This window comes from Medicago truncatula, chromosome 8 (genome assembly GCF_003473485.1).
Source record: "Medicago truncatula cultivar Jemalong A17 chromosome 8, MtrunA17r5.0-ANR, whole genome shotgun sequence".
Lineage (NCBI taxonomy): Eukaryota > Viridiplantae > Streptophyta > Magnoliopsida > Fabales > Fabaceae > Medicago > Medicago truncatula.
Window position 1 is genome coordinate 16234826 of NC_053049.1, and position 16281 is coordinate 16251106.

At 30.9% G+C, this 16281-nt stretch overlaps 2 protein-coding genes across 2 annotated transcripts; one reads left to right on the forward strand and one right to left on the reverse strand.

Annotated features, from left to right (window-relative positions):
* The first annotated feature begins 3323 nt into the window (after positions 1-3323).
* On the forward strand, positions 3324-8027 carry LOC11426110 (serine/threonine-protein kinase BIK1). The gene is made up of 9 exons (XM_003628036.4): positions 3324-3490; positions 3678-3793; positions 4057-4151; positions 4270-4418; positions 4756-5376; positions 5655-5803; positions 6037-6252; positions 6648-6797; positions 7517-8027. Exons 1-9 carry the CDS (start codon positions 3325-3327, stop codon positions 7769-7771), a joined length of 1917 nt encoding a protein of 638 aa, XP_003628084.3. The 5' UTR covers position 3324; the 3' UTR covers positions 7772-8027.
* A 419-nt stretch (positions 8028-8446) lies between these two features.
* Positions 8447-12832, reverse strand: LOC25501105 (transcription factor MYB33). Its single transcript, XM_013589704.3, has 5 exons — positions 12678-12832; positions 12404-12487; positions 11041-11416; positions 9494-10466; positions 8447-9102 (listed from the first exon to the last, which is right to left on the reverse strand). Exons 3-5 carry the CDS (start codon positions 11398-11400, stop codon positions 8795-8797), a joined length of 1641 nt encoding a protein of 546 aa, XP_013445158.1. The 5' UTR covers positions 11401-11416; positions 12404-12487; positions 12678-12832; the 3' UTR covers positions 8447-8794.
* Positions 12833-16281: the final 3449 nt, after the last annotated feature.

Sequence of the window (16281 nt, forward strand, 5' to 3'; positions counted from 1 at the left end):
CCTTTTATGGTTTCTCGTTCAAGACGGTTCATAAGCGTGAACTTGTACCAATATCACCGGTAAATACATCGTAATGTTTAGTTGTTTACATTGTTTAGTCATATAGTTTTTTTATGAGAAATAAAGTTTAGATGAGGTTGATATTCAAAGTTCATTAGAGTCGTAGAAAGTTTTAAGATTTAAAGAGTGTTTATAAAGTCTCGTAAAAAAGGTGTTTATAAAGTTACTTAAAGTTTATCGATTAATATCTTTATATTAATAGCAAGATTTGAAATCATATCTTTATAAAAAATGAGTTGAATTTTTATCAATGATACTGACATTTGTGAGTTCGGGCATGCTCCATTTAGGCTAAGCTCAATTTAATCCATTTAGGGTTTGGATGCAAGACATGTGACAAAAAAATATCTAACGGTTGAGATTTTAAATTAAAAAACAATAAAAGGTTGTTGCGATATGAGAGAAGAAGGGAACATGATTTGTTTGTTATTATTATGTATTTTTATCAAACAAATATTTGTTTTTTAATTTAAAATCTCAACCGTTAGATATTTTTTTACCATACATGTCTTGCATCCAAACCCTAAATGGAGTAAATGGAGTTTGGCTTAAATGAAGCATACTCGAACTCGACATTCGTTGATTTGTTCTTTCGCTATTTCCATTACTTTCTACTTTGAACTTTTAAATATGAATTTGTTTAGATAGATTAATATTTTGGGGTAATGAAAGAATAATTCATATTCTTCTATAATTTATTGGTTGGATGATAAACTTGAGAAATTTTCAAAATGAAGATATTTTATAAAACATTTTGTTAAAATTGAATTCAGACCCTATAAATTTTCCTAAATTCCGAATTAAACCCTATAAATTTTCAATAAGTGAAGTCTTTTAAAACATATTTAATCACTTCTACAAAGTATGATAAAAAGAAAGAAATATCCAGATAAACCAAATATATTTTTTATTTTTGGTAAGCCAGATGAACCAAATGTATTGTCTGTTAAGTTGCAGAAAATTACAAAGCAACAACAGACAATGTTTTTCTTTTTAAAGACAACAACAGACAATTTTTTTTTTTTTTTCTAAGCAAGGAGTAAGGACAGGCATTAGGAGAAAACACTGACATTTCAACTAGGTTGGCACCTCAGAAAACCTCCATCCTATGCCGCCACTCTAAAATTTTATTAAAAAAATGAAAAAAAAATATTTACAAGAACAGGGGGACTAAGCCAAAACTCTCGGAAGAAAAACAAAATAGAAAACAGAAAACACGAAAACAGACTGCAACAAACAACATACAATGTAAAACAAAAAAAAAAAAGATATGAATGGATTTAAATTTGGTGCATATTTAAAGTAGAGTAAAAGATTAGATAAAATAAAAATTTGATACAATAACGCAAAGTGTCAATATAGTGTAACATAATTGATAGATTATGATTCTTTAAAAAATAATTGATAGATTGAGTTCTTTAAATTTTGGTTAGAGGTTTGATTTTTGATAGTGAACGTTCCTCGCAAAAAATGGTGATATAAAACTTTCATTGTTTCATGAATTATATGCATTGTTTAGTTATTGAATGAATTTACTATTATCCATTACTTTGCTAAAAATAACATTTTTTTACACAACCTAAGAAAAGCTAATACACATTATTTGGTTCATTAAATCAAAGGGAGTTGGTTCTTGTTAAAGCAACAGTATTTGAATTTTTTTGTTGGGTTTGAATCCGAGACCTTTCATATATTATAAATTGTCCTTGCCAACTAAGTCAAGCTCACGAAGACAGCATCATTTGACGTTTGATGTGTCTTTGAAAACAATTTTGTAAGTAAGAAAATACTTGTCTCAAAAACAATATTTCTTATTTAAAAAGTTTGTTTAAAATAAACTTTTTCAACTCTTTTGGGTTGACTTTTTCTTTTTCAAAAAATATCCTCAATTTTCAATACAAATAACACATGACAAATAGATAAGAATAAATTTAAATATTAAAATAAAAATGTAACAAACACAATTGTTCAATTTTTTCCTTTATCATTTAAAAATGTAACAAATTAAATGAGTGTATCTATACTTACTTTTTTATTATCCCAATATACTTAAACAACAACTTTTTATATAATAAAAATTGTTCTTGGTGTCATTAAAAAAAATAAAAATTTAGATTATATTTCTTTATTATATTGTTGGTTTTATTGAAATAGATAATCATGGTTAGTTTTTCTATAAAAAAAATATAATCATGGTTTGTTTGATTTGCTATAATTTAAAAGATAAAAAAACATTTATATTTTTACTTTTAATCAAAATTAAAATTTTATAAAAAAAACACCGTCCATAATTTTAAACTTTATCACAATAAAAAGAGCAGAAAGACGGGCACGTGAGCGCCCATCTTTTCGCTAGTTCTTACTAATGAACTGTCAAACATTAGGGAAGTATAGAAATTTCACAAGGTAATGCAACACACTCCTCCTGGAATCAGCACCATTTGACAGTTAATAAAAATAATGAGAAGTGTTATTTGAACAATCATTTGATTAATAATTTTTGGAACAACTATAATTTACAAAGAAAAAATAGTGTATTTGCAAGAAAACCAAAATAATAGAGAGATAAAGTAAAAAGTAATGTGAGTATGAGAGAGAAAGTTGTCGCAAAAGTTGTCGCAAAATAGATATTTAAATATCATTTCTGAAAAAATAACAATAGATTCCGGGAAAAAAAAATTATAATTGATTCTGAAGGTTAATATACTTTTTTTCTTAATTCTTATTTTTGTCTTAGTTTCTGATTTTGGCCTATACACATCTTATTCAGAAATTTATTATTCATATTCTTGTGAATCTTCATATAGTTGTCTTTTTTGGATTTTGCAATTTTTTTTGTTTTGAATACTTCTAATTTTTTTGGCATCAAGTTAAAATCAACATAGTGTGACACAATTGACAGATAACTAAGGTAAGTATATAATCTGAGGTTTGATATCAAATCATGTATGCAAAAGAATATATATTTAAAGATGTTATGTCTTTAAATAGATCTCAGTATTTTAAAGAATTAGTCTTAACTTTCACCCGAAGATATCTTCCAAGACTCATGTCGAAGAGAATCTCTCGAACACTTCTTTAAATAGATTTTGGTATCATAAAAGATTAGTCCCCAACTAGATATACCCCTGGTTCTCCCAATTTTCATGAATATAAACCAACCAAAGACATCATCAACAAGTTACATTAGAGAAAAAGAAACAAACAAAGAAACAAAAGCAAGTAACAAATCCTATTTGAACATTAAACCAAGTAGAGTTGATCATGTCTCATGAATCACAAAGGGTAGTGGTGATCCACCATGCATCTATAAATTTCAGTGCTAGAGCTCTTAGATGGGCCCTCAATGGTTTTTCACTTGAGAATGGAGATAACCTTACACTTGTTGCAATTCTTCGCCAAGTAAATAGTCCTACTAGTGCTAGATTTCGTGAGGGTCCAAACTTACATTTATAATATAGTTTTACTTTTATTGAATTTTCCTTCTTTCCAAATTTCTCTTGATCTTTTATTACATTTTTTCAGCTTTTTTTTTGATAGAGAAAATTAAGATTATAGACTTCACACTTTGGTTTTGCTGAAAAATTTCTTATAGACATGTTTGACCTGGTCTTTAGGTGCAATATTTGGGACTGACCAAAATATTGTTGAGGAAGAGGTTGCCAAGAAGAAAGAAAAGTTGTATAATAATGCATGCATAAGGAAAATTTCTGAGCACTGTGAAACACACAAGGTATTAATAACTTCGAGTTAGATGATCCATCATTTTTCCTTTCCATAGATATATGTATAAAGATTAAAGAATGTGACTAGAAAAATATATCTTAGAATATATGACATCGTTTGATTCGTGGACCAACCTCATCCGGTGAGGTGAAGTTTGATTGTTGTCGTATATTTTATAGCAAGACTATAGTAAATTGTATAATTTATTAGTTTTGTTCAGATTTTGATAAATTGCCTAACGGAATCCTTTTCATGAATGAAATTACTCAGATTCAGTTCTTGATAGAAGTGATTCCAGGCAAAATACCAGAGCATGCTATAAATGCCGCCATCCGTTTGAATGCAACATCAGTTATAATTGATAGGTCACTGCTCCAACTCTTTTAAACATTTATTTTCAATGAGGATTTCACACATATTTAATGATCAATCAAAATGCCTTTGTATCTTAATGAGTCGTGGGGATTTATGTATAACATGCAGAGACATGAAGAAATATAAGAAGGATTTCATGCAAAGTCTCTCTTGTGCTTTGCTAGTAATGAAAAGTGATAACTCCATTAAGCACTTGAGAGGGCCAAGAAAAGAAAAGATTTCTTTCAGAAGATATGATGATGCAAGTTCAGTAAAAAGTAAGGAAACTAACCAATATTCATATTCTTCATTTCCAATCCCAAAATTGATATAAGCATAAATTTGTTTTTAATCCCTACATATATTATGTCTCCTGCTTTTAGTCTGTCCAGGATTTTTGTTGAGTTTTCAATCCTTAAATATCAAAAGCTCGCAATTTCTTTGGACGGACTAAAATAGGAAACGCTATATATGCAGGGACTAAAAACATATTTAAGTCGTCAATATATCATCGGAGTTAGAGTCAGTCCTTTGATCAAAAGGTTTATATCAATGAAAACTTGTACAATCTTAATTTCCTTGTTTGTAACCAATGTGATTAAAATCATCAATCAGGTTCTGAATCCTCGCCAAGTTTGTGGAGCATGACAAACGCTGTTTTCCGCTCCAAATCGAGCTCTAATCTAACGAAGATTGTTTGTCATCAACTTCATTGTCAAATAATACAAACACCTGAAGATAAAGATCTAGATATGGCAAGAGGCTATTGCCTATTACCAACTCCTGATAGTCAAAAGACAAGTGTTCTTGAAATGCGTCACAAAGATACAACATTTGAACATATCAGAAACCATAAAACGTATCAGATCGTTGAAAATTTTAAAAATTCTGTTTGCTCAGTGTGTGATAACAGAAGGCCAAAATTTGAATTGATGAAAGAATTCACATACGGGGAGCTGCATGAAGCAACACATGGTTTTTCTCCCAAGAACTATTTGTCAGAAGGCGGATTCGGTTCGGTTTATTGGGGAAAGATGCAAGGACTCAAGATTGCTGTTAAGAAACATAAATTTGCAAGCCTCCAAGGAGAGAAAGAATTCAAATCTGAAGTTAATGCACTCAACAAAGCAATACATGAAAATGTGGTCATGCTGCTAGGATCTTGTTCGGAGGGAAAGAACAGATTTCTTGTATATGAATTTGTTTGCAATGGCTCACTTGATCAACATTTATCGCGTAAGAGAAAAATGAACTTTGAAATAGTTCTTGCAATGAATAACAGTTATTGTCATCAAACTCTTAGTATAAAAATATTTTAGACATGCATCCAACCACATTTTACCAGTTAGATATTTGTGGAGATAATTTAGGAACTTTGTATAACAATGTGGAATAATGGTAAGATATGATAGGATGCATGTGTAAAACTTTTTACGGTGACAATATATAACAATCAAGTTATGATTATTACATTTAGGATATGCTAACTCTTTCTACATTGTACTTTCATGCAGAACACTCTAGGAAACCTCTTAATTGGGCAGCCAGGATCAAAGTGGCAATTGGGGCTGCAAAAGGCTTGTTGTATTTGCATGAGAATAACATCATACACAGAGATATGAGACCAAGTAACATCCTTGTTACACATGATTTTGAAGCAATGGTAATGCAGTACAGAGATTTAGAGACTAATAATTGAATTTGAAATACTATATCATTGATATAATCTTTTAAAAGCATATGCTATTGAAAGGTTGAGAACTCATTCAACTATATTATGATGCTTGATACTTAACATGACTTGTGTAGGATCCTAGTCTAAACATGTGCCTATGGTTAAATATAACAATATTATTTACTACCCTAAACAATATTTTTTTCTAATAAATTTATCAGATTGGAGATTTTGGTCTGGCTAGGACTGAACAAATGGACTCAGTGTACTCAACAGATGTTGTTGGAACATTAGGGTATATGGCACCAGAATATGCAGAATCTGGTAAAGTGTCAACCAAGTCAGATGTGTATTCCTTTGGAGTAGTGCTTCTTCAGTTAATAACAGGAATGAGGACCACAGACAAAAGAATTGGACACAAAAGTCTTGTGGGATGGGTAACAATCTTCATCAAACTAGCACTTTTAATGAATGAATATAGCATATATTTTTGTTCCATTACTCTCCTCAATCAAAATACTATGAGTTGGTTTTTTACTGATACATATATTCAATGTGATGTTGCAATCATAATCTTTTCCATTGATATATTGATGGAGAATACGCTCTAAAGCATAGACAAATGACATGACATTTGTACCGACATGTAGACACTAGTAATAATTTAAGAAAATGAAAATGATTAAATGTAACCACATGTGTCAGTACCGTCTCGGCATCAGACACGTCTTCAATATGAAGTGTCGATGTTAGAAAGTGAATAAGTGTCACATTAAATTCATTGCAATTTGCATGTTCCTTTCAAAAAATTTATCTCTTGCTTAATTTTCAGGCCAGGCCACTACTGAAGGAAAGGAACTATCCAGATCTAATTGATGAAAGGATGATGGATACCTATGATTGTCATCAGCTTTTTTGGATGATTCGTTTAGCAGAAAAATGTCTCACAAGGGATCCTCAAAAGCGATTATCAATGGATACTGTAAGTCTATATATCAGTGAGTTTCTTAGTAAACAACAAATTACTTCAATTTCACTCAAAAGAAAAACAATTTACTTCAATTTTAAACCATAATAACTACATCAAATTATTCTAACTATATCAATTTCAATATTTGGTTGTTACTTTTGAAACTTAAACGAAGGATGTGTGTTTCACCGGCTGAAAGAGATATTCATATTTAATGATGCATATCGAATAAGATTACTTTCGGTAGAAGAATTTTACAAGAAATAAATATAGACCTTTTGGACCATAGACCACCCAACCAAGCCTTTAGCACTAAAACCAACATGTAAACACTCCTTTATTTGGGTATGAGTTAAAATTACTAACTTAGTATCATTGCCTAATTATCCCTAAAAACATGTACTATGATCCAAACCTAAGAATCTAAAATTTAAAAATAGGGTGTCTGATTCAACACAGAAAAAGGTACGTGTAGGTATACAGCTTGGCTCCATTGAGTACAAAAATAAGACAAATATGATAGGTGAGTAGCAATTGGACCACTAGACGTACTTCCATTGGACCAGAGGGGTAGTATTGAAAATATCCTACATTGGATAAAATACTGACTTGAATTATAGAACATGGCATTTATTTTCCTTAAAATTATACTGTATTCTATTCACAACCAATTAATTTCACAAATGTGAATATTTAGATATGGTGTTAATTTGTTGTTATATTGAGTATAGGTGGTTAGTGCATTAACTCATATAGTAGAAGGCAGCACATGCAGCATGGTACTAAGAGACTGCTCCCCAGCACGGTCAGATTCCTCTTATGACATGTCAGAATCCCCTGTATCAGATGTCTCTCCAGAAATAGAAGATGAAGAAGATGGAATCGTCTGTGTAGGATGTACCACAGTTAATTTACGACCCCCTCCATCTCCTCCATTAGGAAGCACTTCATGGAGTACTTCAAAACATATATGTTCACAAGGCTGAATGAATCTCATTCTCATGAACTAATGAATAACAAGGCTGAAATTTTCTAATTTATATAAATAATGTTACTCCTATTTTGTATGTTCCTTCACTCCACAAAAATAAAAATGTATCCAACATTAAAAGATATTTGTTGTAAGCATAGTTTTCTTGATTTAGCTCTTCCAAGATGAGCAGATTACTACTGATGGTAATATGACTAATCTCAAGCTTTGATGAATAAACTAACAAATGACAGACAAATTCTAAGGACCACTTTCATAGGTGGTCAATGTATAAAATGTAGAGTATTTCAATAAAAATTGAAGGCACCACAGATGGTTTATTGATTATCTGTTCGCCATCTAAAATTTTGATAGCTAGACATAACTCAAATAAATGAAATTTTCCATGAGGTTTTAGTTCTGTGATAAAAATTTGATTACATAACCTCCAGAGACGGAGTTCAAATCCCCTCCAAGAAGGTTGTGCAAAATAACTATTACTATTAGTATCACCTTAATTAATGATCATTCTTTTCCTGTTTTTATGCTAAGATATACCCTTTGGGTACTAATTGTTAGTAAACCAAATTCAAAAATATTGTATTGGAAATTATACACTCAATTTCTTGAAATTTTAAAAATTCCCTTTTTCAACGCAAAATTAATGAAACTTGATAAAAGGTCAGACATGTCAAGAATTCCTTAGCCCCAATCATATCAACACTACAAAATATCAGATCAAACGAAAAACAAGCAAAATATTACAACTCATTCTCAATCCATCCAGCTACATGCTGTTTCAAATGCAAAGTTATTCTGCACAAATTAGTGTGCAAAAGATTCATGGAGGTATACAGTCATGAAACTACAAAGTCATGTGACAGCAAAAGTCTATAAACCAGTGTAACGGTACTAAAAAATCACACACGTATAACATCTTTCTCAGCCGAGGAGATACTAACACCTAACGACCATGTTAAGAAAACCAACACAAATGCAATTAGTACAGGAGTTTCAAATCCCGCATCTCAGGTGTTTTTTAACCAAGATCAGATACTTGACAGACAGGAGGCATGTTGTTCCATGCACAAGAACCAAACTCCCTTACCTGACTTGGGTTAGAAGTTCCAGCAGTCATGTGTTTATAGTCGGTGGCTGATTGATCTTCGAGAAACATCGACGTAGCATCATAGAAGATGGATTGGTTCTGGTCATTCCCAGAACATTGCTCATACCAATCTGAACCAAGCAAGAAATCTGGCCGACTAAAGTTCAACAGAGACGTGATTTGATTTCCACTGTCAGGGGTCCAAACCGGGTCAACATACTCTAGTTTCACAGTGTTGCCTGCAAATGAATTAATGGGAAAAATCTTAAACATGGATTTTCGAAAAACTGATCAATGAATTTGTTGGGATATTCCAACTTTATCATAAACAATAAAATGTACTGTCTTCTCAAAATTATCAGCCAGGAGTCGGTTAAATATTTTTATGGTGTGCATGAAGACTTCTATGCTTTGTGAATTAAAAAGAATTTCATTAAGCCTTTTCCTATAGAACACTTTAAACATTATTTTGAAATTTGGCACTTGATTAAACAACAAACTACACATAGGACATGAAATCTCCATGATAATGAAAGATTATCAGATTGTGCCAAAGAACATATAAACAAGTGTATGAGTGGGAATATTTTCAATGATCAACCATCATATCACATGCTAAAAGGAACTCACCATTAACAGTATGAACTGGTGGCTGCTCATCCAGTGAACTTCTGTTGGCACTAACAGCAGGGCACTCGTTCAATATTGAAGATGTGCCAAATGGAGATACAGGGTCAGCAGATTCTTCCCATTCTGTATCATACATGTTCAAAGCAGAGCTGTCTGCTCTTTCACCAGGAGTTGCAGTAGATGAATTTGAACTCTTGCCATAAAATTGGTTTTTTGAACTGCTTGGAGTCTTCCGCGGATAAAGTACAGATTGTAGCAGGCCACTATTCTGTGGAGAAGAACAATCTGACTCCAGTGTACTAATTGGTGTAGGAGACTTAATGAAATCATCAACTGACTCTAGTAAAGGAGGTGGGGGAGATGTGCCCCAGCTACCTAAATCAGTTTCTGGATATTGGATTGAAGGAAGCTCCTCGAAAGGCTTAGAAGTGGAGGAATTTCCATTTTTTAGTGAATGGCTGTAACACATTGAGCTGTGAGAGGAGGGGCCAGCATGATGAAGGGGTGATTGCATGCCAAATGATTGTGTCCACTTATAAAAAGTATCATCCTGAATATGATCAAATGGATAATAACCATTTCTGTCGATACAACTGAAATCAAGGAATGGAATTGTTGAATCTCGAAAATGTTTGTGGTTAGATGATGTTGATTGCCCAAAACTACTATACTGAGAAGAATCAAAACCATTTAGCATATTGCTATAAGCAGAAATATCAGGAAGCTCAGCAACATAAGGTAACATTCCCTGGTTATCCTTCATACAGTCATATATTGCATCATGTATATCAAAATTCTTTTTCTGCAAGAAATCAGGATGCACTTTGTTGCCGCTGTTAATTCCATCGGTGCTTTGGCCATGAAGAGTCTGTTGCAATACTTCAGGAGGATAAAGTGGCAAGCCAGCCCGGTGACGCCTCTTGATCCGAGTGTTCCAATAGTTCTTTATCTCGTTATCTGTACGACCAGGTAACTGCAAGCCAAAGAAATAAACCACTTTAATGGATAAAGAAAATAAGCACAAAATATTGTAAGTACAAAATGGAAGAAATTACTGATTGCTACAATTATAAAATCCTGTGAATCTCAATACTTATGTTTTAATCATAAGTACCACGACATTTAAAGCTCTTCATTGCGTAAAAGTTGACAGAAATATAATTTTAGAATTCAATTCTTATACACAGTGGGTGACGTTATGCATTAGGAATCTAACAAAAGACAAGTGAACATTATCCTACCACATCTGTTAGTGTGAATCTCTACGTCATCTTATCGCCTACTAGGATATCCCAAACCATACACAGCATTTAATTTAACATTCTTTATTGAATACACAAATCTAACTAGCTTGCTCCATATTTTTAGAGAATCTAAAAAAGAAGTCATTAGGTGGAAGTTCCTTACTGCAAAATACAAGGAAGACATAACGATGGCATACTAATGGAGAATGAATGGAATTCAAAGATTGCAGTAAAACCTGAAGAAAAAATAAATACTACAACTAAATATGTAAGGCAAAGAGAAACAATACACAATATGCTTACATGTGCTGCCATGCGTGCCCATTTATTTCCCAATTTTGCATGAAGCTCACAAATCAACTGCTCCTCTTCTGCAGTAAATGTCCCTTTCTTTAAATTTGGCCTAAGGTGATTAGCCCACCGCAATCGACAACTTTTTCCGCAACGTAGCAGGCCTGTCTGCTTCTGAACAGCATTCCAGTTCCCCTCTCCGTTCTTCTTGACATAATTGACCAAAATATCGTCTTCAGCTGATGTCCATGGCCCTTTCTTTAGAAGAACTCCACGGGCACTTCTGTCATACTCCTCATCATTAAACTCTGACCCAATCCGATCATCGTCGAGCATTTCATCCTCAATCTCCTTTTTCATCCGCCTCATCATATATATTATATGGGTTCTGCTCAAAGCATATCACAACCAGAAACAAAATCCTTTAAATATATAATAAAAAAAAAACATATAAAACTAGCAAAAGTTCTAAATATATACATTCACAGCCACAAAAATTTAGATATTTCGTTTTCATAGGGGAATAGAACAAAAATTAATGATGACTCGTGCGCAAACGCCTCAAAAACTAAAACATAATTTCCAAAGCCCTTAAATGGAAACAAAAATAATCAGAAGCACCATATTAACAAACCAGCTCCATCCTTTTACAAATACAACAAACAATAAACATAAATTTCAATCGAAAAAGTTTCTAATTTAGCAACTTTTAATCTCGGCAAATTCATGATGCTCTGCTCTGAACCAGGAAAGCAAGATTTCCCAAACCCAAAATAGAACAAATCACTATATTCTACTACAGTATCAAATGAACTAATTATCTTTACCCAATACAAAATGAACTAAATAAATATTAAAATATAATTAGTTAATTTGACACATGAATATTCCATGTGAAAAAAATCAATCAAATACGAAACTATTTTGTTTAGGGTATTTATAATTGAAATCAAAATCAATCAAAATATGTTAAGTTTCCAAACCCTAATTATGTTTAGGGAATTATAATTAGTTAATTGAAATCAAAATCAATCAAAAGTTAAAGAAATTTAACACATGATTATTGCATTTGAAAAAACAACAAATTTCAATTCTTTTTCAACAAACCAAACGCACTAAATCCTGTCATTGAAATAAAGTACACATTAATTACGTTACAATTTACAAATTTTCACTATCAATAACATTTAACACAAGCTAAGAGGAATTAACAGCGTCTTAATTATGAGAAATAATAATAAATATAACTGAGTATAATGATAATGATTAGTAATTACTCCATAAACTATAAACTATTCAGTATTCATGTGAATAAATCCAAAATTTCCATCAAAATTGAAAACAAAAGAATGAAAAATTAACTAGAAAACAATACCTGAATTAGAACGTGGAAACGCTAAAATCCAAAAACTATGAATCCGAAGCTGAATTGAGCTAAGAAACAGTGAAATTCTTGTTGCTAAAATTGAAAAACACGAAATTCAAAAACAAAAATCAGTTTACTAGGTTAGAAATTGGGGGAAAAAGAAAGAAGAGTAAGAACCCTAATTTAGAAAGTGCTCTGAATTTTGGAAATGGAGTGAAGAAGAAGAAGAAGATTGAAGAATGAAGAATGAAATTGAAAATTGAATGAGTAATTAACAACGAACCTTGGAAGAAAATTCAGAACAAAACTTTCATCTTTTTTTTCTCTACAGAGAATGAGAGAGAAAGAGGGTTTTGCTCTGTGAAGAAGAGAAAGAAAAGAAAAGGAAAGTGGAATTATTATATGAAAGTGTAGAGAGAGAATGGAAATGAAATAGTACTATGCCAACACTTTTACTTCTTTTATGTTTCAATCAATGTTTTTGTACTCTTAATTCATTTTTTCCTACACATGCATGCATGCTTTTAATGTGTGGATGGATGGATGGATGGATGGATTCTTTTATTAAGATTCTACTCTCATTTAAAATCTATTTTCTTGACCAATATCTTTCATAATCATGTAAAATATATTTTAGTAGGATTTTGTCTATGTCATTATTATAAATGTAAATAATTATCATAGTCGTCTTAGACAACAAATATTTATATTTAATTATTTGATGTTTTAAAAATGTTTTGAATGATTTATTATTAAGACAAAGATGAATTGATACACCCACTAGAGGTGAAAATAGACAAGAATAAATTTGCTTAAATAGATCGGACCTATTTTAATAAAAGTAAGTTGTTTGACATACTACTTGCCAAAAACTTTATCTTATTTATGAAATAACTCTTTAACATTTAGCTTATTATTCAGCTAAATGTATACTTTGTGTTAAGACTTTTTTTTTTTTGGGAGATTTGTGTTGAGACTTTAAAAAGTACATTTGACCTTTTTCTAAAATGGCTAACGTGTGTAGACATTATTACACACTATTATATAGAGAAAATATGGGTGACTTTTTCACTTTTACTTACACTCTTAAACAAATTTGTCTATAAGAATGATATATTGTTGGTGTCATTTAAAAAGATAAACAATTATATTATATTTGTTTTTTTTTATATCTTCGGAAAATGAAAGTATAATTTATTACAATATAAAATTGTAAAATATTTAGACCTATAATTTTAGTTAAAATCAAAATTTCATAAAAGTATATTGTTCATAGCTTATAAACTAACGCAATAAAAATAGCAGACATATGGACACAAAGTGTACGTTTGAACGCTAGTGTGTTTAGTTACTGATATGACAATAAGTAAGTATATTGATGGACAAATATGACAATATTAACAAAGCATTTTAACCTAAGCGGCTATTTTAACTAACATAACGCACAATCAAAGACTACTTTGAAATTTCAATACACTCAAAGACTATTGTGGCTAGTCGTTACTAATTAAGTGATCAAAATGACTATTACTCTATATATTTTTACACGCTTAAAATTAAAATTAAATCATTATTATTTTAGAATACATATATTTGTTAAAAAGAATTTAGATTTTACAATGGATGATTCAGTTATTATTATTAAGGCCAAACACCAATTTTATTCCTTTTAAGTTTTACAAAAATATCGGGTTAATTCTTTAAGTTTTTTAAGTTTTAAATAGATCCTTTAAATCGTTAATTTAATGCACATATTTGACGCTTTTTGAGCTTTTAAGTTTCAAATAGGTTCTAAAAAGGGTAAAAGTGCATTAAATTACCAACTTAAAGGACTTATTTGAAACTTCAATCTAATATATTTGTCAAACTTAAAGGAGCAAACGAGTTATTTGGCCTAATTTAAATTATAGATTAGAAGAAGAAAAAGTTGCCACAATGATAAAAAAAAATTACAAGTTCATGGAATTTGAGTAGATATAGCCGGAAGTCCAGCACAAAAATTGCAAAGTGAAAGGAAAGATAATGTAACATGTTTATTGTATTTTTTCTTAATCTTCGGCTATTGAAATGCTCTTTTTGAGAATAAGAGTTTGGGAGAATTGACAAATCTTATTATTTGTACTGATATTTTAGAAAGGGCAAAAATGTCGCAAGGTCTACGTTTGATGTGGCAGTGTTAGGATTATTAGAAACGAAATGAAGAAAGTTGGTGGAGTGTTGTTTCAATATTTTTGGACAGAACTACATTAAGAAGTAAAGTACAAATTAATAATAGAATAAAATAAGTAGAATCAGATCCGTAATGGAGAGGAAATGGGAGGAACAAGGAATGAGAAAATAACGTAAATAAATTAAAAACACAATTGTATTAAAAAATATAGTAATGTTATTCAGTAAATTATGAATTTACTTCATAAAAATATAGTCAATATTATTATGTTAAACATCTTCAATTGTATTTGAATTTTAGATCGTATAATTTTTATTTTTTTTAAGGAAAGATTGTATAGTTGTGTATGTAAGTTTTACGTAATATTTGTTACTTTGTTGACGTACAAAAAAAAAAATCGCAAATTCATATATTTAAATTGTAGGTTGAGAGATTCACATTCTTTTTTTTATTTTTTCCAGAGGAGATTCACGTTCTCAAATTTGCTAATAGGAAAGTGTCCCCAATATTGAATTATGTGAAACAATTTAATCTCCTGTTAACTTGTATCTAATTTGCTAACAAATTAATCCTTGCAAGTTAAAATAATGATAAAGTTATTTGACATCATTGAAAATCAAGATCTTTTTGTTTGTTCATAAATATCAGAAAAATAGATATTCGACTAAATAAATTCAGAAAGTGAATGGGTGATTTAGGGTAATGTTATGAGAGAGAGTGTAGTAAGAAATGAGGTATGAGGTCTATACAAGTGATGGTAAGCACATGCAAATTGCAAATGCACATGAGTTTTTGTGTGTACTTGTTTCACAACTTCATTCAACCAGTATGGGTTGGGTCTTGCCACTAGGTGTGAGTGTGAGCACCTTCAACTTCACACAGTGTTTAGTTGATTTGAGTATCACACCAAACGGACATTAGGAATATCCGTTCATCTTCACATGTAGGAGTATATAATATGTACATGAATCAAATGAAAAGAGTGTTCAATTTTAAGGTGTGAAGAAGCTATTTTAGATTTTATAAACATGTAAAACTCACTAGGGTTCCTTTAGGGCATGGGTGGATCACAGTCACCGACGGATCCAAGATTTTTGAACAATGGAGGCACTATAAAAAAAAATTGTAGCATTAATAATAGTCTTCTACAATTATTCATATTACGGAAACTGTGAATGATTTTCTTATTTTCAATATCAATAAAAAAATATCTCTGTATAAATAACTAAACAATCATTTGTCCTCGTGAGCTTAGTTCAGTTGGTTGGAACAACGCATAAAATATGTAAGGTTCGGGGTTCAATCCTCAGCCACTACCAAAAAAAAAAAAAAAAAAACTAAACAATCATTTAACCAGTCATCTCCGATTTGATTTCACATCTAATTCTTAATAATAGTTTTAGATATATGACGATAAGTGTGGGTCAAGATAGAAATTATTTGTGATAAGTGTAGACCATGTGGCTAAAATGTCAACTATTGATACATTATACTACTAAAAAAATTATTTCTAAAAACTTTGTGTAGCCACAAGCCCGCAAACTCTATAACGTGCATCCGCCCTTGATCACAATCCACCTATAAAAAAATATTAATTTTTTTATAGAGGAAGTTATTCAAATATTGTCTTGTGGCCTATTCTTTTCTCCATTTCAATACATTTTACTATCATACTTTCAAATCACTCGAAATGTGTAGATAATTATTTTTAATTTTT

Coding starts and splice junctions, on each gene's coding strand:
- LOC11426110 (XM_003628036.4), top strand. CDS start 3,325: ATGTCTCATGAATCACAAAGGGTAGTGGTGATCCACCATGCATCTATA. Junction 5,377..5,654: donor ACTTGATCAACATTTATCGC/GTAAGAGAAAAA, acceptor ACTTTCATGCAG/AACACTCTAGGAAACCTCTT. Junction 5,804..6,036: donor CACATGATTTTGAAGCAATG/GTAATGCAGTAC, acceptor TAAATTTATCAG/ATTGGAGATTTTGGTCTGGC.
- LOC25501105 (XM_013589704.3), bottom strand. CDS start 11,400: ATGATGAGGCGGATGAAAAAGGAGATTGAGGATGAAATGCTCGACGAT. Junction 10,467..11,040: donor GGGCACGCATGGCAGCACAT/GTAAGCATATTG, acceptor TTTGGCTTGCAG/TTACCTGGTCGTACAGATAA. Junction 9,103..9,493: donor ACCAGTTCATACTGTTAATG/GTGAGTTCCTTT, acceptor ATTCATTTGCAG/GCAACACTGTGAAACTAGAG.